Source organism: Bactrocera latifrons, unplaced genomic scaffold, assembly GCF_001853355.1.
Source record: "Bactrocera latifrons isolate USDA-ARS-PBARC rearing strain unplaced genomic scaffold, ASM185335v1 scaffold_130, whole genome shotgun sequence".
In the NCBI taxonomy this organism is placed as follows: domain Eukaryota; kingdom Metazoa; phylum Arthropoda; class Insecta; order Diptera; family Tephritidae; genus Bactrocera; species Bactrocera latifrons.
Window position 1 is genome coordinate 258,458 of NW_017534742.1, and position 24,195 is coordinate 282,652.

General features: G+C 40.1%; 1 protein-coding gene across 2 annotated transcripts; it reads left to right on the forward strand.

The window, feature by feature from the left end:
• The first annotated feature begins 878 nt into the window (after nucleotides 1-878).
• On the forward strand, nucleotides 879-20,131 carry LOC108964964. 2 transcript variants are annotated; one of them, XM_018927054.1, is made up of 6 exons: nucleotides 879-1,552; nucleotides 3,912-8,872; nucleotides 8,987-9,074; nucleotides 12,771-12,882; nucleotides 14,395-14,823; nucleotides 15,941-20,131. In XM_018927054.1, the coding sequence occupies exons 2-6, from the start codon at nucleotides 4,555-4,557 to the stop codon at nucleotides 17,750-17,752; spliced, it is 6,759 nt and encodes a 2,252-aa protein (XP_018782599.1). In that variant the 5' UTR covers nucleotides 879-1,552; nucleotides 3,912-4,554; the 3' UTR covers nucleotides 17,753-20,131. The 2 variants fall into 2 exon arrangements, with proteins under 2 accessions (XP_018782599.1, XP_018782600.1); XM_018927055.1 differs by lacking the exon at nucleotides 14,395-14,823.
• The last annotated feature ends 4,064 nt before the right edge of the window (nucleotides 20,132-24,195 follow it).

Below are 24,195 nucleotides of genomic sequence, written 5' to 3' on the forward strand. Positions count from 1 at the left end.
ACCGCGCGGCGATGTGTTTTAAAGCATTTGCGTCGCATTCTAAGGTCAGTCACGTGTGGCGCACTTGTAAACAAAAGCGTGCCCCAACAGCCCCTGCCAGCGAACAAACATGCAAACAGGAATTTGTGCTTGGGTATGTACGTACACACCTATGTGCAAGTGTATGTGTGTGCATTGGCTGAACAAATACAAAGGCAGGTGTAGTGTTAGGCTAAGTGAGCGCTCCAATTAGGAGCTAAAATGCAGTCCACAGAAGATGTTCCTTCGAAAAGAGAGCCGCACAGCGGTGTGAGAAGAATGGAGCAACAAATATTTCACTTAGTGCTGGTTCACACACCGACTCTTCTAACGCCCAAACAGGTTATTTGTAGCGAGCGAATCCATAATATAACAGAAGTATTATTGGCAAGGGGAATAAAGTGAAAATTGAGCTTATCAAAAATATATTTGTGCAGTTCGTTTGATGTACGATGCTTACAAGAATCTGAGAGCGTGATGTAGAAGCTGTCCACTCTTGTCGCTCGTGTGAACACAATGAGCGACTTCAAGAGAATTTGCCGGTTATAAGCGACACCAAGTCCGCGACTGAACTCAGCTCCGATACAAGCGACGAACGCTCTGTATACAAACCACAAGAGCTTTTCGATGAGAGCGTTTTAGTGCTGCTCATTGCTCTCTGAACATGAGAGTTCCATTTTAACAGCTGAGCGGCATCAATCACCATTGCTTATGCATATCGTCAGTTGGCCTCTCCCAATCGCAGGCTTCCAATGGCTTCCAGTCTCCGGTGTTTGCTGGCGGCGCGGCTTATCAGCGATATTGCGGCAAAAGGATGTGTTCAAATTCGCCTTCTGCACAGTTCGCGTTCGGTTCTTGGAGATAAAGGTAGCGACTAGCGGAACAATTCAAACCTCACCCATAATGGTAAACACCCAAAGACAAATGGTCAAGTGTGGGTTGGAAAACTAAGTGATGACAGGTGGAAAAGAGCAGAGTTAGAAGATGTTTTAGTGAGCAAAGTAGCTCGAAGTGCCAAATACATATTTACTTAAGTGAAATCAAAGCTGCCTGCTAAATGCAACATTGACTTGCAGCGTCATAACTGTGCCAAAATCACCGAATATCATCATTTATAACGCCGTTCCTCCGTTAGAGCTAGAAAGTCAGAGTGAAAGTATGGAAAAGTAAATATGTGAGAAGAAAAGTCTCGAAAATCACAAAGTTCGTGAAAGTTTAAAGTGAAACGAAAGGAAGTGTAGTGTACTGAAGGAAAAATGTAAAAATTTCAATACTTTTGGATAAATGCTCGGAAATTCACCGCCTGAATAAACTGAAAAGCCGAAGAACTTTTCAAGTGCGAATAATCGCAAATGTGTTTGTGTGTCAACCGCGAGCGAAAAGAAGTGCAAATCAGAAAATCCGTGGGATGAATGTGTAAAACAGTGTAAAGACATAAATCTACGCTTTCACAAGGACCTGGATTACCTTGTAAAGCTGAGCTTTGCAGCGAAACGCAATTTCGTTCGAACCAGCTGTCCGGAACCGGTAAAAGGTAAATTTTATCTTACAGCGTGTCAGTGGAGTGCTTGATAAAGATTCGATTATTCATGTGAATGCATTTTTTAAATTATTCGGTTCATTCAATTCTGGAAACTTACTAACCCTTTAAATAACCACTTTATTACATAAAAATATGACATTCCACCGCAATAACTCCTTTGCCGTCATCGCCATTTTATTGTCATTTATTTGAACATTTTTATACATACTATATGCTAACCCAAATGCATTGCCTCTAAGCCACGCTAATACACTCTCGATTCTACAAGTGCCACATTTTTACACTGGGCCCATCGGGAAATCCCACTGAAGTGAAACTAATGCTGATATCCTGAACAATAGTTGCTCCTCCCTTACCTCCCTCAACTTGTTTCCTATCTCTCCTCTCCCCACCACATTCCATTGGTGTCGTTGCTACTTTTACTCCTTTGTATTGATTCAAATTGTGTTTGGCCTTCAACTTACTGCGGCATTAGAGTATGCTGTGCAGCATTCGCTTACAATTTATGCTTATTGCCACTAAGTAGCAAAGACTTCTGAAAACAAGGAGCCTTTGTTTCTATTATGTATGCATTATTATTATCTCTCCTTTGAATTGATTCTCTGGAGTCCAATGACAATAATTTTGTTTCCGTTACAGTTTTGGCATTCGATGAAGGGATGGAGGGATAATTTAGTGTAGATTATTAGCTATGAGATTATATTGGGTTCGTACGTGCCCGTACATGGCTTGAAGTGCTGATTCCGCACTTTTTTTGCATTTCTGCTTCTTGCTTTGCACATCGCTGGTACTGAATTCCTTCCTTGCTTCTAATCTGCTATAAAACTGATGTAAATAGGTCAAAGAAGGATAGATGCTATATTAGATAGTCGAAAAAGTCTTTTCGTATTTTGTCAATAAAAAAATAAAAAAAAGTTAAGATGATCAAAAATAAGTGAAAATAATGAAGAAATTCGCTACATTTTGAAATTTTTGTATAAAAGCCGTCAATGAAATTTGTGAAGTTTACGGAGAGGATGCTACATTAGGTCGTGTAGCAATAAGTTCAAGTTTGATTAGAATTGCGAAAAGACTTTTTCGACTACTCTATATAATAACCAAAGCTCTCCGGAACCTTCTAAACTTAAAACCTCAAAATAGAAAGTAAAACGTGATCATGTCAAGCAAATTTATTCATGGGCTAATACGGGAATATTGACAATTTAGAAGAATATTAAAAAGACTACTTAAAATAATAAGTACAATTTCGTTACATATAGTCAAAGATCAGTTTCTTGTTTCTCTAACCTGCGATACCTACGCCGGACAAAGCCGATAACACAACATTTCAAATTTGGAAGCATTTTTGAAGTAGAAACAAAAAAAAAATTTAAGAAAGGTTTCCTTGAAGGTGCAAGCCAGTTATGGAGAGACGGACTAGGATTTTTATCCTTTCAAAGCCTGTCAACTCCGCAGCATTCTTCAAAATTATTTCGGAAATATTTTCGGCACTACTACTGACTAAGATGCTTTCGGCAAGATATTAATAAATTGCAATACAATGCAACAGACTACAGAGATCAAATTGAAAGGTGAATTTTGTCCATTTGATCTCCTTCAAAATAATCTACTCCCGCTGCAGTACACTTATGCCAATTGGAAAAATCCTCCATTTTGATGGCCATCACAACCTTCTTCCATCCTCGGTGTGCCCACGAAGGCAAATCAGGCGAATGATCACGAATAACCAAAACAGTATGAGATGGTGCATTATCGCACTTTTTTGTTCAATAAATTCAGAAATAGTAAACAACGAAGAATTCACTTTTAGAGGCTCACAAAACGACGCGTCTCTTATACTAATGAAAGTTTTGACGTGAAATTTAACATAGATGTCACTAACAGTACTACCAACTTACAAGAAAGAATTTACCGATTCCAAAAACACGCTATCAATTCACCTTTCAATTTGATCACAGCAGTAAGAGTACAACTTATTCATGTTCAAATCAACATCATGACATCTTTATCCTCACTTAACAGAATATTGAAAAAAAGAGATTGACTTTCTGTTTTCTCTCTCAAAACTGACAATTAGGAATAATTTCAAATAATAATGGCAATGGACCATAACAATCCTTTGTGAGAATTTAGATAAGTGAAAAAAATTATAATTATTATCACTTAAAAAACTTGACACTTACCAACAATTTCTGTGCGCCTCAATTAAGTCACACATTGTCCTTACGAGAGACTTTTTTCAGAAAGAAGTTGAAAGTTCTTAAAATATGCTTAAATTGAATTTTCCGTGGTTAATTTAATTCTCTACCCTTCACAATGCTCAATAATGGCGTCTCTTTTTATACCGCAGACACGACAGCTACAAAGCAGTGCTCACAAAATACCACCGCCAGTTTCCCACCGGAGCCCACCGCCTGAAACCGCAACTTCCAGGACGCCTGCATCGACAAACGCGCTTAGCGTGCAGCGCCGTATTTCATAAACTACCGAGAAAGCTTCCACTGCACATTCAACAAACCGGACAGACCCGGGCCCCACACCCACACCGCAATTGTCAAAACGGAACGAGTGCATAACGAACTTGGAAACTTTTCTAGAGCACTTAGCGAACAGACACTTTTCTAAATTGCATCGGCTGCTGCAGAGCATTTACACAAAGAGAGGGGAAAGAGCGACGCCTTGCATTGTGGTTGTTGCAACTCGCATTGATGGTGGCGTCATTGTCTACAGCTACCGCACGAGCTACGCAACACACCAACCGACCTTGCAACGGCTACGTGCAACACAAATGAGTCGCAGGTTTCAGTTTTAGAAAATGCTTGTAATTCACTTCTAAGAGAAATGGGGGCAGTAATTTACATGGCAATTCGCACAAGTCGACTGAGTTCATAAGTTGTAAAGCCAGCGAAAAGGGGGAATTAAAGAAGAACAATAACGACAACAAGTGACAGCAAACAAGTAACGCGCTGATCACAATAAGAATCTTAAACGAAATGATGGCGAGGTGCCTATCGGTGAAAAAAAGGACACTAGCCGCTGTGGTGCTTTGTGCCTTTGTTTTGTTGCAATCGCAAAATGGCGAGAGTGCACCTACGCACCACTTGGCCGTCAGCGTGGAAGGCAACACACCCACGCTCATAGTAACTTCGGCAGAAATTGGCATAACGCCAAAAATTACTATGAGGACCACACCAACGCATCATGAGACAGAGACAGCCGCGGCGGCTGCGAGGTTGGCGACAGAACGAAGCACCGAGGTGGAGCGTGTCACCAAAGGTAACGCACCAAAGCTGAAGGGCAAATCGCAAAAACTGCAGTATGAAAAGAAGTGGCAATATATGTCGAAGGCGAGGGATAGAAGCAAGGAAAAAGGGACAAGTCGGCTGGATGAACGCAACCGTACCACGCCGGTAGCAATCAAAGCAGATCATGTCGCTCCGTTGCCTCGAAGAGTCGATAATGCAGCCACAATCGCTGCTTCCCCAAGACAAAATACTGAAACTACAAAAAACACAATAACAACACAAAAAAGTGCACACCGCTTTCAGGAAAATGCGCCAGTTCCGGCTGATATCAAGGAAAACATGGCAGTGTCAAGCTCCGGCTCATTGGCCTCGGCAAGTGTCACTATTGCCGAAAAGCCAGCAGAAGTTGGCAGCAATGTCGGCACACACAGGGTAAGTGCACCAGTCGCCGGAGTGTCTGCAACACCTGGCAACCTGCCACAATCAACTGAGGTGACAACAAAGCCAACCGACAACGCGGCTGATAGCAATGCGGGCGTAACGGCATTTGGTGGTGCTGTGGCGGCACGAAAAACTACTCCGGCAGAACAAGTGACTGCCACACCGACATTCGTCGAGTTACACGATACCACAGCCGCCGCTACAACAACTACACCGGAGAATGGAGGAGCAAAAAAGCCAATCTGGACGACAACAGCAAATCTGCCGATGATTGCAATCCAAATTGAAACGCTGCCAAAGGCGATAACGGCAACGACTATGTCGCCAGGTACAACAACCATGATTACTGAAACAGTAGCCAGCACACCTGCTACCGGCAGCAGCATTAGCATTGATGGCGCCCACGAAATACCAAAAACAAGTGAAGCAACAACAGCAGCACCAACCACCAAACTTCCAATAACTGAAAATGTTGGCGATGTCAGTCAAAGTGGTCCGGCAATGTCAACATCACCCGACGTTAGCCCCACTGTCGTCACTACAGTAATTGAAAGGAGTTTCGCGAACGTCGTCGACAATCTTTCACCATCGCCCCACCCACTCAGGGTGGATCAAGTCGCGCCATTACCTGCCAGCACACCAACAAGCATCGAGACTGTGAATGGCAAAACCTCCATAATATTCACTACAACAGTGCACCCATCGGCACTAGCCATGGCTACAACGAAACAAGTGCCAACAACACAAAAGGTGAACACCGATAGTGGCATAATATTTATTGATGATGTGCCTGATAACCGCGACAATAGAAGCCATGATGGGGAATATAGGACGAAGGCAACGCTATTGCACGATGAAGCCGTTATTGCCAAACATGAAGAAATTAAGGAATCCGCAGGACATGGTGGTAGTGTAAACGATAGTGGGGGCATTATAAAACTTATTGACTTGGAAAAACATGATTTAAAATCGATTGCGAAGACAAAACAATTCCTTGGCAGCAACAACAGTAACACCTCGGGCGACGACGACGAAGACGGTCATGATGGTGTGAAGAAAACAAGGAAAAAGCAACTCACCGATAAGCATTACTTACCTGACGTTGATATGAATGTGAGCATTGAATCGCATATCGAAAATACTACGACCGCTGGTGGTATAAAAGCAAAACTGGAAATACAAACAGCCACCGCGGATGATATTAAGAACGAAAACAAAAACTATGACAACGACGGCGGCGGCGGCGGCAATAGCGAGGTGTTATCGACAAAAACAACACAGCTGGATGCCTCCACATTGACACTTGGAGATCATACTGAGAGCCCTACTGAAGTCTCAGCCTCGTTCTTACACCACCAAAGAGTCGAAAAACCCGTGACAACTACACCTATACTGAAGCCAGTACATAATGGTTACTTAGGACCTATTCTAATGGAAGAGAAACGCTTCACTGTTGTACAGACTAGTAAGAAAGCTCACCAACATCACGAGACCTCAATAGAATCACAGCTACGCAACGGTCGCATTGTAGAAATTCTTGCACCGACCTCGTTGCTGGAGCAGACCACAGTAACGCCTACAAAAGTGAGAACATTTGGCAAGGTAACACATAAAGTGTCAACAACTACTACCACCACCGGACCGCCTCGAGCACCAGTCGCCATTGTGTCTGCCACTGTGGACCACAACATGCCAATGCTTTCTACGACCGTTTTTCAAGTTCCCGAATCTATGAGCAGCACTACGCGATTGCCATTAAGTGAGAAATCTGCAAAACAACCAGCATTCTTCAGTACCCCAAAGGACACAAACAATGACCGCACGGAGTCAAAAATATCCGACATTCAAGTGGAAGTGTATGACTCGACCGTGGATTCTATAGTGGCATCTACAAATTTCAAAGATAGTGACGGCTTTTATGCTCTGCCACCGGAAACTGAGTCGGACTTGCACGGTGGCACCACCAAGCCCCCAGTTGTACAGCAAGAGCGCTTTACTCAATATGTTGTAGATCGAGCCGATTACGCTACACAGGAGTCCAGTGCCACGCCTCAACTGAACATTGCAGCTGGAAAACCTGAGCCAGCCGCTATCGAGATACATATTAATGTATCCGAGGGTATTGGAAATGAAAGTGAAGATCTGGAATTTTCATATCGACAGCCGGATTACACGGGTAGCAACTCAAAACCAAACACTATGGAGGAACTGATGGCGAAAACTGCAAAGGCCATATCGATGAAGCCACTAATTTCCAGCGTTCATGTTGGACATAATGAGTCCAATACTCGTGAAAATGTTGAACGTGGCGATGAGATTTTAGTGGTGGAGATAATCGATACGGGTGACAACAGCACGGAAGGTACTTTGAGTGCGGAGAATATTAATCCGATATTCACATTTCGCTCCGACTCTGAGTCTGACGTAGAGTTGAAAGATATAAAATACTTAGCACCCGAAGTAAAAGTGAAACCACCACAAATATCCGATGAGTTATTCTTAGCAGACTTGAAAAAGGATGATTTATTGCCCAAGCCGCCACTGCCACCACCTCCGCCACCACGTAAGCCAACTATAGATCGCGATTCGGACACCATTTTCTATATTTCCAATACTGAGGTAAAAGTTGGCGAATCACTTCCCACCACAAATACAAATTTTGAACAGCAGCAACAACAAAAACAGCAGCAGCAGAAGAAGACAAGACTAGAGAACCAGTTCTTTCCAGTAAACTATTTAGCCAGTACTCATCCGAATGCAGCTAGAATTGATGAACATCTAGCACCCCAACGAATACGTTACGAAGAAGACATCATTCTATCACCTGTACGTAATACCGCCGATTCACTGAAAATTTTCCGTAGCCAAGGCGACGGCGCTCCTCCATTGGACGTCACGTATGTTGGTGAATCCATAATGGAAGTGGAGCAATCCTCAGGCGGCGGCTCCGGCTCCAGCACTACTATGTCGACAGCCGCTGCCACATTTGCGCCTTCGCAGATGCCAGACGTAATCATACAGCCTGCCATTTTGCCAGAAATGTCGATTGGCGTGCCGGTGATAGGTGAGTTGCCGCCGCAAATTGAACTCAAGGAAATCGATTTCATGCCCGACGAAGCAAACCAGCAGCATTCAGGCATGTATGAGAACAACATGCTGGAGGATAACGGCAATGGGAATGGCAATGACGTTGATAGACTCGCCGAGTCCTCCATACAGTACGGCGGCGATCTGATAGATGAGAATGTTGGTGGCGGCGGGTTTGATGGGGTCGAAGGCTCTTACCCGTTCGCAAATCCGGCGGCCTTGGCTCACAATAAAACACATCATGACGCAGACTATGCGCACTTCACGGTAAATCATGGCATAAGTAATTTGCGGAAGGATGAGTTGAGCGTGGATGTAGCGGGCTCCGGTGAAGTAATGGCTGGCGCACCTGCTGCAGCGTCACTCAATAATCTGGAGAGTGGTGAATTAAAGGAGCTGATAGCTCGAAGCGGCAATGAGACGTTCCCCCTACCAATGCTTGCGAATGGCAGTTATGCTGGCTTAACGCCAGTTACGGAGCGTATAAGTAATGCCACCGCTTACTCAGTGATGGAGGAACCGAATGTATTCGAAGAAGGTAGGTTCATATAAAAGCGTATGTAGGCAATAAGTTTTATGAGAAGATATGAGATTTGCCTTTTATTTGAGTATTTCTGCTAATGAGTTGAATTGTTTTTTAATTTATTTGCAGTATTTAAAAACCACTATAAGCTGACTGCTGGAATCTTCGTTGTGCTGCTGACAATCATTTTGACTCTATCTCTAACGAGCATTATGTGGTAAGTGATCTTCCTGGTTTTCTGAATATTGTAGTCTATGTATGTATACTATAATACATATATTAACTACCTGACCCCGCAGCCGTCCTGAGTGATGATGATGATGATTATAATTATATGTATTTGCGATTTTTCTACATTTTTTTTTTCAATGTACCGCAACTTGATAAACAACATTTTTTGGATTCTGTTCAGGTGCGTAAATGTACAGAAAAGATAGTTTTCCAACTTGTGAGCATACCACAAATTTATGCCACACATTTCTAATGACTATCCTTGTGTCCTGTTGATTGTCATTTCAAATCCAATTTTCACTGGAAACGGAATACTTTTGAAGTGAAATGGCAAATCGTTAGAACTCAAATGAATTCGTAGAATCAAGCATTCTGCTCCTTATACTTTGGGACGCAAATAATGCGGCGGCATACCAAGTCGCTCTAAACAATTTAGAAATTCAACTGGATAATTGACGGCTTCTTCTTCATTGTCAAGACAATCGACTGATTTGTATGAGCTCAAACCCTCCGGAATTTGAATTTGAATCTTCTAGTTTAAATCAACAACAAAGTGTGCAAACTTGATTTGCATTCCAGTGATTAATATGTTCCAACAATTGTACTTGCTGGCATGCTTCTCAAAAAGTTGCACAGACCGTACCACAACAGTTCGCAATGACTCAAATAAAAAGAAGGTAGAAACAATCGTCGTTTTTCGGGTGGATCTACTGGTTGGCCTTGATTGCTGCGTTACTATTTCTTCAACGATGCATTCCATGTATAATGTCAAGGCATTTCCGAATAGAGCAATGTTTTCGCAAACGAATCACTGACGAACTGCCTGTATGTATTATCTGGGTTGAAATACACTCTTTGGTCATTCTCCAAATGAACTGTGAGACGCACAACAATCGGAAAACGTTTATGAATTGTAAAAGTAATCCCACAAAATCGTTTCAGACCAATAACCGTCATGTTGCCTTTGTTTTTTTTTTTTTTCTTGTTTTGAAAGTGAATTAAACAATAGTGGGGAATATAGTCCGATCCATGTGTTGTCAGCTTCGATATTCACTCCTCTAAATTGAATGCTGGATGTTCTGTCATTGCTGTCTGGTGAGCGACGTCGATAGAGTGGATATCCATCATTTATCTTTCTCTATGTCAGGAATTTCCGCATGATTCATCAATATGATCTGGTGTATCCACCATCCCCATCCAAAGAAGAATGTGTGCGTGCAGCAAGATTCTCTTTTGCCACTCGTAAGAACCCTCTTCGTGGCATCGTAACAAATTTCAATCTGTAATTGATCACTTTGTGTGAAATACACATTTCATACGTCTTCACTGAATAATTTTCATTAATTTTTTTTTTTTTTTTGTTTTTAAATACGGACGACTGAACGATTCAAATAATTTAAAACCAAAATAAAAAATTAAAAAAAAAGTTTTATGAAAAAAGTTATTTTTTGGAAGTGTTCAGTTTTCCGACTTTTCCCCATGAAAAGCATACAACTTTTTTATCTAAACCTTCCCCGATCCACAGCGAACAACGTCTTAAAATTTCAGTAAGATTGGCGTTACTAACAAACAAACATTCATTCGTTTTTAGAGGTTTTTGGCAATTATTCGATATAGCGTTCAATGTTAAGATGCACTAAGTCTCAGAGTTAAATCGCTTGGAGCTGTAACTGGCGGCTGTCGGCTGCCTGCACGTGTTTACCGTCTTTTTGTCTGCAAAATAGATTGATTTCCCTTTCCGCTTTGAGAAGTTTTCATTTGTCCTAGACACTTTGCTTCTTGCTACAGGAGCTCGTAAGCCCGTAACCAAGTTGTGTAACAGCCTTTCGGGGACAAACAGATCTAGGCTTAGACGTTTATTCGCATAAGACAACGGAAAGTAGATGAAAGCTAACATTCTCCGCTTCTGCGGATGATACATAACAGAGAAGAGAAAATGGTAGAATTGGTCGTAAAGAAGGGAAGGAAGGAAACGGAGTTAGGCCGCATTAGCCACGACAGATGTTGGTATGACAACCAAGCCAGATGAATGGGTGAGGTGTGCCAAAGATATACATTTGAGTAAACAACAACCGTCCAGCGGTACGTCCACACTGATAGCTTAAATGGTGATATACAACTGTGGTAGCAATATTTACGAAAAAGAAATGAAGATACAAAAACTTAAATAACCCGATAATTCTAGAACATAGCATGAACATGAAATGTGTAAGTAGTGAACTAAAAGTGGATCGCATAATTCAAAAAACTAAGTTTTGAGTGCAAATCATTTGCGATTATTCTTGCTTAGAAGAATAATGTCTAAATAAAATATAAATGCACATTGATTTTCTTTGTTCCATACCAAAAGAATAAGAAGAAAAGAAGGAATATTTAATTGCGAAATTATTGAATTTCGGATGTACAAAGTTTAACGGAAAACCGATATCCCGAGGCTTAACTTTACAACTTAGTTTTGGTACGCAAACATCGAGTTCACCGCACCATCTCCGCAACCGTCATTTGCTTTCGCTGTGTTAATGTTCCACAGCCACGTGAGCTACTTAAAGTTGCCACTTATAACGGATTAAAGTGTGCAAAATCCCATGTACAATACACTTTTGTTGCAAAGTTTTTGGGTGCACCGGTCCCTCCGCCCTGACGATGAGCGCTCTTGAGCCGCACTACTCGCACATGCATGGATTCCGCGAAATTAAATCTCTTGAAAAGTCACTTACGAATTCATTTTAAAGTAAGCCGGCGTCAGTGGTTCCAGCTAAGCCACCCAAATCATTTCTAATGAAGATAACGCTCACGGTTCTAGCAAAAAAGGTATATAAGGCAAACGCGCGCACAAAGTTTTAAGGAGATTAGAAATTTTCTTCTTCTTCTTCTTTTGGTGTAAGACATAGGCATTGGAGAGGCAGACAATAAAACAGTACGAAGAAAATGTTTGCCAAATTGGATTTCTAGCGGTGGTTTGCGGCGACGTTTGCTGCCAGCTATTAGAGGTTGTAAATTGAATCAGTGAATGGGCAAACTTTTGATGTCAAGCCATCTTTTGGCCTCCGCATCTTTGTATGGAGGCATTGCGACAGGCATGTTCAACTGGATTTCGGTGCCAAATGAATAAATTATGTGAATAAATGTGACACTTTCCCGAGGCATCTGCACTGGCATTTAAACTAATATTGTTGCTGTTGTTGGCTTCCCGATTTACCAGTGTAGGCTTATTGCTGGTTAAAGTCTCAAGAGTGTGGCATTGGGAGATTTTATTTGCAGATGTGGGTGGCTCTTGACTTGTAAGCGAAAAGTACCGTTGTTATGAGTCAAAGTGCACATAGCGTTGATTCTAACCTTTGTTATGGAGACTTAAAATGCATATATTTCTCGCTTTACTTTAGAATTAGATTTAAAAGCTTTTTATGGGAAACATTTAGACTTGTATTATATATGTGTAAGCACGCACACATCTATAAATTCATCATTAGCTTCGAAATATAACGCAGATTAGTGAGACGATTATTTGTTGCGAATTTTTTTTTTATGCAAGGACATTGAGCTCCCAAATAAAGTTGTTTTAGTACAACTTCAAAACAAAACATCAAAATATAAGCTGTTCACTTTATTCAACAACTGAATACTTCAAAGGTAATACAATTTAATATTAAATATACATATATGTATCTCCTTCTCTTCACAGGTTCTTCTATGCAAAGTTTTCTCGTTCACCGAATGCTTCCAACGCCAATCAAACCAATGGAAATGTAGCTAATGGAAAAAATAGTGGTGACGACGGAAAAGCACAAGAAGAGGTAATTGCATTAATTCCTACAGATGCACCTTTATTGTATTTGAGAAATGCGAAAATACGAATATTTTCTGAAAAAGTAAGTGATGCGCGGAAGAACAAGAGTGCTTTCTTCTGCATAGGTTAGACACCTCACAGTGCTGAAACGACGCATTCAGTAATCGAGTGTGGCAACTATGCTCAAAGGGTGTCTCGAAAGTTCTGCAGAAGTGTTTGTCAACCCGCTCTTTTGGCTTTGGCTCCATGTATTTATATGCTCGCGGGTGAATTAGCAGCTGACAGTGTTGATGTTAGTGTGTTTCGGCAGAGGCCCGTCTACGGAATATTTATTTAGTTGTTCTTGTACGAGCGTATTTTGAAGGTTCTTTGGTTGTTGAAATTTTAATTAAAACGGAGATGAAAAACACCAACGAAGTATGGCTCCAGCGAACATAAATTCACACTTGCAATGAGACAGGCAGCCGCTGGCCAGACACACGGATGCTGATGTACCTTTATAACTAGCAAATTAAATCACCGATCCGGTGTGATTGGAAGCTGCTCTGTGTCCCGATGAAGTCGCCTAGAACGACGTTGTCTGCGGTTGTCTGAATCTAATATCATTGGCGGCGTCTGGTGGTGACATGACAGTTGCTGGTTGGAAATTACCAGCGTTCTGTTTACACTCGCTTAGCGGTTTCTGTTCACGCCTCCTGCACATACCTTTCAATTTGCTCAGACCGCATTTTACCAATCATTTCGTCTGTGTCTGTTGCTTGTATTAGTTTTCATTTCCGAAATTAGTGCCATACTCGCTTGTTCATATGTTTGCTCGAATTCGTTGGTGTAGCGACCTGCCTTACAATCATTGTGGCAAGGGATCCATTTACACTGCGGTTTTCAGTTTTTTCCGTTGTGGCTTAGACACGTTGTTAGCTCCTACTGGTATGTGGTTAAAGTCTGGTTGTCAATGTTATTATATATCACTTTAAACTGATTTGGTTTTAGAGATTTTGTTGCTATTTAAGAGCATGAAACGGTCGGAAAGTTAACTACTCACTAAATTGCTTTTGTGAGAAGGTAAAACGAGTTCTAAAAACTTGTGTCTGTGTACTTTTATCTAAGCTTAATTTAGGATATTATTTGTTTTATGATAACTTGTGATTAGAAGTTGGCCGTTTTTTTTGTAATCGATTACCTTCTTTCGACAAGACTGGCTTAGAAAATAACTGTACAGTATTGGAATTGGATGATAAGTATATGAGAGGAAACAAATAAAATGTATATTTCCAAGCTTTCAATTGTTCGACGAATTTCTTTTCGCCGGAGATTTATGTAATCAATCGTCAAGAAGTACTCTTTTATTTCAAGGGAATTTCATTGCACATTGCAAGCTACATCAAAGCTTTGTTAATTATACTAATTTTGGTTACTTCGAAATGTTGCCCAATTTAAGTTAAGCTTCAGTCAATCATATCATTCTCCAGACAAATTCATACTCTCATACTCTCTCATTTCTTTGCTTTGAAACTTTCAGTCCACAATCGACACTACGACCTTAATGCCGAAACAACCGTTGCCGTCCTCCATCGAAAACCTCAGTAATGGAAAGTGCGTCAATGCGAAATCCAATAGAGAACAACATTCAATAGGCGAAGCCAAACCGTCCACCACGACCAGTTGTGCCGGAAAAAATGCGTGTAATGGTGCAAGCGACGCCACTGCCGTCGCCACTGTCGATGAGAAACCAGATGACCTGTTGCTGGTAGCGGCTGAATGCTACACTGCAACACCAACTACAACCGCAATGCCATCACCATTAAAGCTCAGTGATAACAATAAGTCGAAAACTCAGGCCAATCTATGTAACAACTCCGTCCAAGAGAACTTTACACGTCCTAATGGCTCTGTCACGAAGATGACTTTGAAAAACAATCACCTGATCGTTGAGACTGAAGAGCGACACGTAAGTGCGCCATGTTTAATGTTGAACATTTGCCATTGGCTGCTGGGTGTGGGTGTTTGGTGTTGAGTGCTTCATGTTGATTTTTCGTTGGTGTTTTTGATGCCTTATGGGCTTGGGATGATCCAATGTGTGATTGTTTTTGTTGCTGGTTGACAAGTGCTGGGCATTGAAATATTTGAGGGGCTTTATTTGGCAATTGCGAATTGTTTGTCATCCACGAGAGCCTTCTCACATCTACACCCCCATTCGCACATGCACACATGTGAAGCATTTATCCACCCATGGCACGTCACTGAAGCGGTTCAACATTCGTTTGTTTGCTTAACTTCTTCTTCTACTTACTTCTTCTTCTGCACTTACATGTTCTTATTTGTTTGCTCTTCTTGTCGTTATCGTAGTCTTTGTTAATCTTGCCTTTCTTGAAATGTTGTATTTGCTGTTGTTGTTGTTGTTTGCTTGTACTTATTGTTGTATGTATTTATATGTATTCGCACTTGCTCTTGTTGTTGTAGTTGTCGTTAATTTCGTTGTTGACACATTCAAGTCCTTTTTACAACCTCAAATGTTTCCTTCTCTCTCTCGGGTTTTCACCACACTCTGTATAAATATTACGAATTTGTGCGAATACGTACTCTAGCGCTCTTTACGTTATTGTTGTTGAATTTCCTTGTTATGAAACCCACTTTGCAGCCTCTGAACGTACTTAATATTTGGCGAAAGACTGTGGAAGATGAAGATGTGAAAAGTGAAGCACTTGACAAGAATATTATCCTTAATGTTCAATGCTGGCACACGGATGTACATGTGCACGTTTTAGCTCCGCTTTAATTTTTGTTTTCGAAAGCTTTTTGTAAATTTTTCTAATCTCTTCAATATATGGGCGAAAATTTATGCTAACGAGCCGAATCCGAAAGTACAAGTAAATAGGCATTTCATTAATGAAATTGTATGTATCTTGATGTAGTCCTATGGCAATTATTCAGCACACCACATCGTAAATTTGTGCATTTTGTACTCTCAATTCAGAAAACTTTTCATTTGCAAATACAAATGTAAATTATTTTGTTCTTCGTAGAAGCGCTCTAAATGCATTCAACCATTTTCTTATTTCTCACAGGATATTTCACGGGTTGCCCGAGAAACCAAAATGCATTATAATAACTCCGAGAGGGATGGTGTTTTCGTCGTAGAAGTTGCACGGGGCGTCGACTCCAAAAGCATGCCCGGCAGCCCCATCACCGAAGAGCCGCGTCCAATCTATGAAGGAACACCGGCAGCTGCAGCCGCAACCATTCTGCGAACAGAGGATGAAAAAATATTGCGGAATCATGAGGAGATACAAATCCACCAACCTCCACCAGAAGCTATGCAACAGCAATTTCCAAATTTCATAGAGGAAGTAACCGAACGTAGTTTGCATCAGATCGTGGAATTGGACGAACCGGCCCTATCACCAAACTTGGGAAGAGATGACGCAACTGCAGAAGAGAAATCTAACCTCGTACATAATTCCAATACCGGTTTGTCCCAATCCGATTTGAGCTCTACCTCGTCCACTGACTCCAACAAACGCTATTCATATGGCAATCAAGAGCTCTATATCATTGACTCAGCACCATATGTGACCGCGTCCCCATCCTCGCACTTGCCACTCGTACGTCCAACCGCTAACAATGTGGGCGAGGATGATGACCATAGGTCAGAGAATGGACATAGCCTAGAGAACTCTCCCGCTGCGCAAGGAAATGGCACTACTGCGATGACCAATGACAGCGCCCACTGTAATGAAGTATCCAGAAATGAGCAAAATAAAGAGAACATATTATCGGAGAGTAATATGAAAGCATCTCATGTGAGTGAAGGGCTGTCGAACTCTAATGTACTCGAGATTTTGTCGGATAGCGGACACATGACGCCAACAGACCCGGAAAAAGAGGTAGAGAATACCGCTACTATCACAAAAAAGATTGTTGAAGTAGTAAAGGAAGAAGAAAAACCAGAAGTCAGCCTTGAAAATGAAGATACACAGTCGAACGAGCAGGAAGAAAATGTTATAGTTCGTACGAAAGACACAGCAAGAAATGATAACTCAAATGAGGGCTTAGGAGAGAGTTGTATTAACAACAGCAGTATATTAGAGTATACGAACCAGGTGGATGCCCTAAATAACACCGAGTCCAACATTTTACATCAAAGCTCCGGTAATGTTGTAGATGAAGAACCTGAAGAAGTTATACAGATTTCGCCCAAATTTGGTGAAGATGAAGAAAGCGTAACAAATATTAATGTAGCTCATCCCTCATTTCCACAACCAATAATTTCCAATTATGGCTACGATAGTATCATTAGTTTACCTGATCCACCATCCACCGAGGAGATAAAGCAATTAGCCGACTTCGCCGGCTTAGAAAATAATCAATTAGACTCTTTGCCACCACCGTCGCCACCACCGCCACCGATTGCCGCTGATCTAAATGACAACAACACGAACCTAGAGAGTAAGACGAGGTCATCTACCATCGAAGACGCATACGACGCCACTCCGACTCAGTTGAAATTGAAACAACTTTTATACAACAACTCTACAGAAACATCAGCAAACGAGTTTTGCCAAGCGGTAGTGACAAACGGTAACTACCACGACACAACCAACGGCAATCTCATTGGTAACGCAAATTCTTCCCATACCGACTTGAATGGCCACGAAATGACTAACGGGCATGATGTAAATTTGGAGCTGAGTCCCAACGACGAAAGCAACGCAGCTGGCACAGTGCCAGAAACTCCACTCACTCCACCGGAGTCACCAACACTCGCCTCACCCGTACACTACACGAACAGCATGAGTACAATTAATGCCATGAACGCGGTTAACAGGGGCATTTGTGGCGGGCCAATGCCTGTTGCCGTAGACGTCAATGGTAGTTAATACGAATGCCAAGCAACAGCCATCTTCTGCAGGCCTTGAACCCACATAAGTGATGCTGTCGTTATTCGCATTAGTGACTGGATTTTGACTTCTGGAACTTCTGAAACTTCGTTGTTTGTGGAAAACTTAATGGTTATGTCGAATTTCTCGAGCAAGGCAACGAACGAACCAACCATTGACGCAAAAGCGCAATGTCGAATGGGAGTATGCAATAGATTGAAATAGAATATTTAGCAAGTAAACGCATATTTGTATCTTAGACTGTAAGTTTTTACGATACTTAATCAATGACAGTGGTCTGTTTTATAAATGATAATAACCCGATCAATTTCATATGCAAGTATTCTACATGGAAGTTAAGCCCAGTCCTCAATGGACGATAAATGAAAAGGAAATAAGTAAATTTAGAGGATATAAGAATCTAAGCAAGCAATGGAGGAGAGAAGTAATGTTCGTTATTACGATGAGTTCTGAATTTAAGTTGTTAGTGGAGGTACCAATGGGCACGAACGTTTCGAGCGGAAATGTTCTTTAGCAAATGGAATGTTTATGGCGGTTTTATTACAATAATGAGTAAAAGCACCCCTCGGGCATGATGCTAGAGGTTATGCACTCAATATATTAATGAATTAAAGCAGTAAAGGAGAAATGATCAAATGAAAGAGCGATTGAAAAAACACGGTTAGCAGATAGATATTTACTGTTAGTTACGAATAAATTTTGAACTAGATATTGTAGCAGGCCATCATCAAATCATTCCAAACGTAAAGAAAAAACGCAAAAGTCAAAGTAAGGTTATGAAGAGGAACACGATTTGCCAATATATACATATAGTTGTAATGACATATACACCCAAACCCATTATTATACTTGAACGACAAGCATGCATGTGCTTGTACTCGGAAAATCATATATTCACCAATAGTAAGAAAATAGCACTTAGATCAAATTATGCCAGACATTATTACCTGGCACCCTGTAGAAAAAAGGGCTGGTCAGTCAAAAGTCTAGAGGGACTAGAGAATTTTCCGTCATTCAGTTACTATATACATACATACGTGCATATACACACAATTTTGTGAGCCCCTTACTTAGTGTTTGGCAAGTAGTTTTGTAGAATTCCAAGCAGTTTTCATGATAAGTATTTGCGCTTAGGGATTTCGTAAATCGCATTTAATATACTTATATTAGAGGACGAAACATGCGACGTGCATTAATACTCTTATATACATACCATACTTACTTATTAGATGTCTAGCAATAGAAAGAACTCCATTTATAAGATACTCGAACTACAAGTAACCAAGTTCAAGAGTCGACCAATAATTCGTGCCAGAAAATTAGCCAAATTTTATCACAAATTTATTAAGTCAAAACTATAGATTTTTTGAAAGAATGAGAGAGTGCGATGAGATTTGCGCTCCAATTAAAAGGAAATAGAAGGCGTACTTCGAGTTGACATAGTCCTAACATATTTAAACCTTGTCTACACACCCACACCCCCGAAATACTTAAAAACAAACCTTCGTCTGTTGGAAATAAAACCCTATTTAAATGTCTATCTATTGTTCTTATTCAACTTAAACAGATATAGTGTATAATACGAAAATGAAACAACAGAAGTTAATTTAGGAGATAGCGAGCAGATACCAAGACCAAAATGAGCAAACCAATAAACACAGAGAAAAAGAGTAAAATTAGGCAAAAGAATGAACATGTGCCGATTTTTACATTTTACAAAAGTATACATTTAAAATTACTTGGGAGTCATTCCACTTAAAATAATCCTTAAGAGCAAAAATTGCAATAGATTAATTGATAAGCAAAGAAGTCAAGATTTAGAAACGAAAATGAAAGGGACAAATATGAAACAAATCGCTTATTATTTAAGCTGAACTAATGCAAGCTAGAGGAAACCTTTCTCAGCAGACAACCGAGCGCTCTCAAGAGGTAAGAAGCAAGGAGGTGAAAACTGAAAAAATACCTCGGGGTTTCCTTCAAGTGTATTTTCGTGTTTTCCTATGTTGAGAGTTCAGGTAAGGGACGATATGTGGAGAAATTAAAATAATAATTAAATAAATTCATAAAAGCTGGTTATTGCGTACATAAATTTTTAAATTTTAACCGTAAGTAGTTACAAATTCGCAATGGAGGCAATTGTAAAGGCGGGGGCTGATGATTTTAAAGCCGAATTCGACCGACAAAGTGAAATGCGTAAACAAATTATAAAAAGTAAATAATACACAATTATGTATTAAATGCCAAATTACGAGATGTAAGCAAACGTAAAGGTTAATTTTGTGAATGAAAAGTCAAATAAACAAAAAAGACAAAAAGACAAAAAAATTATGAACAAAGTAAATGTGATTGTTATTTAAACTTGAAACAAATTATTAATATTAATTATAATAATTATGGTAAATGAAAAATGGTAATAAACTAATTAAAAATAAAAACAAATCACTTGTTTGTTATTTCAAGTAGGCGGGTGGATTAAGCGACTAAAGAGGGTGAAATGTTGCATAACGTTGGAGTTCTGTAAAAAAGAGAATAGATCGCAACCGGTGATACACATTGAAACACAGTCTCCTGTATTTTACTGTTTTGCAATGTTTGCTTTACATATCTCGTATTATGTGGAGTTGTATGTGTATACGTTAGTAAATGCATATTCCAAGGATTTTAGACTTTCGCTTTTATTAATAATATTTTATGGTTTGTGCTTTCCAGAAATGTTTGAAAAGTATACGTCAAATACATTTGGTCAAAATGTCTGTTTGTTATGAGAAAACAAATCACAAATATGAATTTAATGTCATAAGACAATACCGATTTATATACGCTTTAAGTCCAAAGTTGAGTGTGTTATGTCATTTTGTTTTTAATTGACGTTAATGATTTTTCCCGAATGTTCTCTAAATTAACATGCTCAAATGGCGATGGATGGACGGACTAGTGGTAGACTTGGCCACACTACATCGAAAAATGTAATTAAACTTAATGTTGTTATTTACATATATATTTTGGCAACCATTCAATTTCAGTTTAGAAAGTTATTGGAAAAATCAGTAAAAATATCTTTCTAGAGTAGGCAGACATCTATTCAATCAGTTTAACATAATAGTACCAAAGAACTTACGCAATTATTATCTAAAACCCACGATTAAAATTAACTAATTTCAGTTTGATAGACATTTTGAAAAAAGAATATGATATTTTAAACCTGCTTCAACAGTTTATTATATCTGTAAAAAGGGTGTAATATTCTTAAATGCAACTTTTAAATTCAGCGACAAAAGTAATGTCAATGTCAGTGATGCCCCATCCCTGACATGGGAACGAAATAAGCAACCCCAATCAGCAGAGTTATGGATACGAGTATTATTTCGCTCAATTCTATCCCACATTTTTGTTGTTGTTCTTAACTGAATGGCAAATGCACGTTATATGCATTGAGTATCAGTCGGAGCGCAAGTATGGAAATATTCTACACAGTCCTACGAAAAGTACAACCAAATCCTCTTCATCCAGCATGTTTTTAGTAATGGTGTCTGTCGAAATCTATACATAAAAGTTCTATTCTAAGGAAAATTTTTAAATTGTTATGTAAGTTTAACTGTTTACATTGGAGACTGTGCTGGTGACGTGATTTTGATAGTTCAGCTTCGGTATCTCGGTATATATATACAGAGAGATGAATGCAATGACGGACTTAGTGACAAACTTATATACCCTGTCAAAGATAAAAATTTACACATTAATCCATTATTTAAATAACTTATCTTTTACCGAGTACCATATTTATGTCTATCGCTGACATTTCTGAACCACCTGTAATAGTCAAACTGCCAGCCACTGACATAGTGGTCGTATAAGTACCCAACATTCAAACCAAAATGAAAACTAAACGCGCTCACAATCACCAGCCTCGTTGTATGTATATTTTGCAAATTTGAGATTAAATAAATAAGAGCCTCACGACTGCGAATACTATGCCAGGTGAATGGTGCAGTTATTTTTACTCAAGTAATGTATGTGCGAACTTACAACAGCATACTCTTACACTGTTCTAATTTTGCGAAAAGGCGAGCGAAATTCAGCTGCATAGAAGTGTAGTCGCAGAACGGCAACGCACTGTGTGGCATGCAACTACTCATAAGCGATGGGTCATTTAGAGCCTGAATAAGTGTGCAATGAAAGCGAAATAAAATGAAGAAATGCAAAGGGAAAATGGTAGATTTAAATCAAGTTGCCCGGAAAAAAGCAGCGAATGGCGAGCCCAATACCAAACTAACTTGGCATAATGCATGGCTCTATATTTCTTCTGCTACACCTTATAAAGAAATATTCGTATGTGCTTTGTGGGTTTTCTGGCGTTCTGAATTTAATAAATAAAATGACATAAGCAATCTTATAATAAGTTAGAACTGATTTCATTAATTGCTAGATCTTTCATAGCTGCCCCAACTGGTGCGAAAATACGGCGAATTCGCCCTATTTCTGAACTCTCGTTTCACTACAGGGAATATGTGTGGGTATTCATAGAGTGGAGTAGTATGACGACTTCATTTGCTGCTGCAGATTCGTTGGCCATTTGAAAAATTGCATCGCATGTTGCAGGTAGTCATTGCCTTCGGTGTTATTGCAGTTGTTACTGCTGCCACTATTACTGTTATTACTTTAATTCCGCAGCAATCCTATACATACAAAACCAACCTTGTTAGTTGCACTGTTTCACCGCTGCTGTCTTCATTCTTATGTTCGTAACTACAATAACACAATGCAAGCATAAATTGTTCCAGATTAAGTGCTTGCCGCAGTTAAGGTAAATGGCAAGTGGCGCTCAGAAACACGAAACGCTGGTAGAATCAGCAAAGTGAAAACCTAAGTGGCACCCGAAACTTCTCGCTTTGCTATATTTTCAGTGGATGGTGGCAGAAGCATCCAGTTATCCAATGCAAGCGCAAATCTTTCCAGCACATTCGATTAATGGAAATGTAAACAAAACATAATTCCGAAAACTATTTAACCATTTTACTCTTATCTAAGGTGCGTTTGAGACAGAAATTCAACTGCAACCACCAATACTATGCAACTGTATTATACAGATTTGCAATAGACCTCAAACGAGGGGCAGAAAAGACACCGTAGGTTACAATGCGATCAAGTTTAAGGAAATTTCTTCTGTTTATCTGAAAAATCGAGTTAGTTATGGGATATTTTTGCAACTCCGATTTACTCGGCGAGCTTCTCAGTGTGTGTCAAATTAAAGCCTCTGGTAATTTTTTCTAATGCGTCCAACTTTACAGACAACGCCCGCAACTTATTGATTTAAAATACTGAACGCAATGTTGTGAATGCCAGTAATCATGATTTAATTTTGCAAATTTCGCATGACAAATTCGACTGATTCGCAACCAATGAAATTACAGTTGCTAATAATTTTTGGTCGACCACCATCAGCGACAGATCTGGGTACCCTGCAAATTCCAGCTCTCGTTTGCTCCACTTGTGGTTGAGCCGCTGCAATTCATTTGCAACATAACTTGCCGCCACCAACAGGCGGTCTGCCCGGCCGCATTTTTGCGGATTGTGCCGGCCACAAGCCGCTGGCACGCGCAATTCGCACTGATTAGTTGGTGAATTGGCATTGCGGATGCGAATCGTACATATATCGGACGCTGCCCTCCAACTAGCGCTCTCGGTGTTTTTGCTAAAGGTAACCGCAAATATTTTAATTATTTATTCAACATATAGACTCGTGAATTTTCATTATAACATTTTTTCGTATTCAATGAACTCGAAAACTGTGCGTGCCGACTGTGAATAAAGGCTTGAGTGGCGGCGGCAAATCGATTGAGCATGGATGCATGTTAACCTTAAATGTAGATTAGAATGAAAAACTATATATATATTACATATAAATTGATAACTATCCGTGCTCTACGCATGATGCATACGACCATATTTGCGCCCAACACTCACCTTTCCACCGCCATGTAACTCCCAATTGTTCATAAATCTGAAATTAATTATATTAATACACTTTTAGTTTTTACTTGACAATAGTAAGGACCAGCGATAACGAAATTGGCTCTCCAGTAAACCGATGGAAGATATTCTTTTCGCGATATGGCGCCAATTGGGGATTCCAAGCGAAGTCTGGTCCTTCTCCATCTCATCTTTCCAACGGAGTGGGGGTTTTTCTCTTCCTCTGCTTTCCCTGGCGGGTACTGAATCGAATACTTGCAGATGTGGACGATGTGACCTACCTGGCGTAGCCGCTGTCTTTTAATTCGCTGAACTATGTCAATGTCGTCCCACATATATATAGCTCATCGTTCCATCGAACGCGGCATTCGCTGTGGCCACTGCACAAAGAACCATACATGATAAGAATAAGGAGTGACTTAGAGAGTTTGATTTTAGTTTGTCGAGAGAGA

What these genes read in the sequence shown, in the direction of transcription:
- LOC108964964 (XM_018927054.1), top strand. Translation starts at nt 4,555, where the DNA reads ATGATGGCGAGGTGCCTATCGGTGAAAAAAAGGACACTAGCCGCTGTG. An exon ending in ACCGAATGTATTCGAAGAAG is followed by an intron (nt 8,873 to 8,986) that starts GTAGGTTCATAT and finishes ATTTATTTGCAG; the next exon opens with TATTTAAAAACCACTATAAG. An exon ending in ACGGAAAAGCACAAGAAGAG is followed by an intron (nt 12,883 to 14,394) that starts GTAATTGCATTA and finishes TGAAACTTTCAG; the next exon opens with TCCACAATCGACACTACGAC.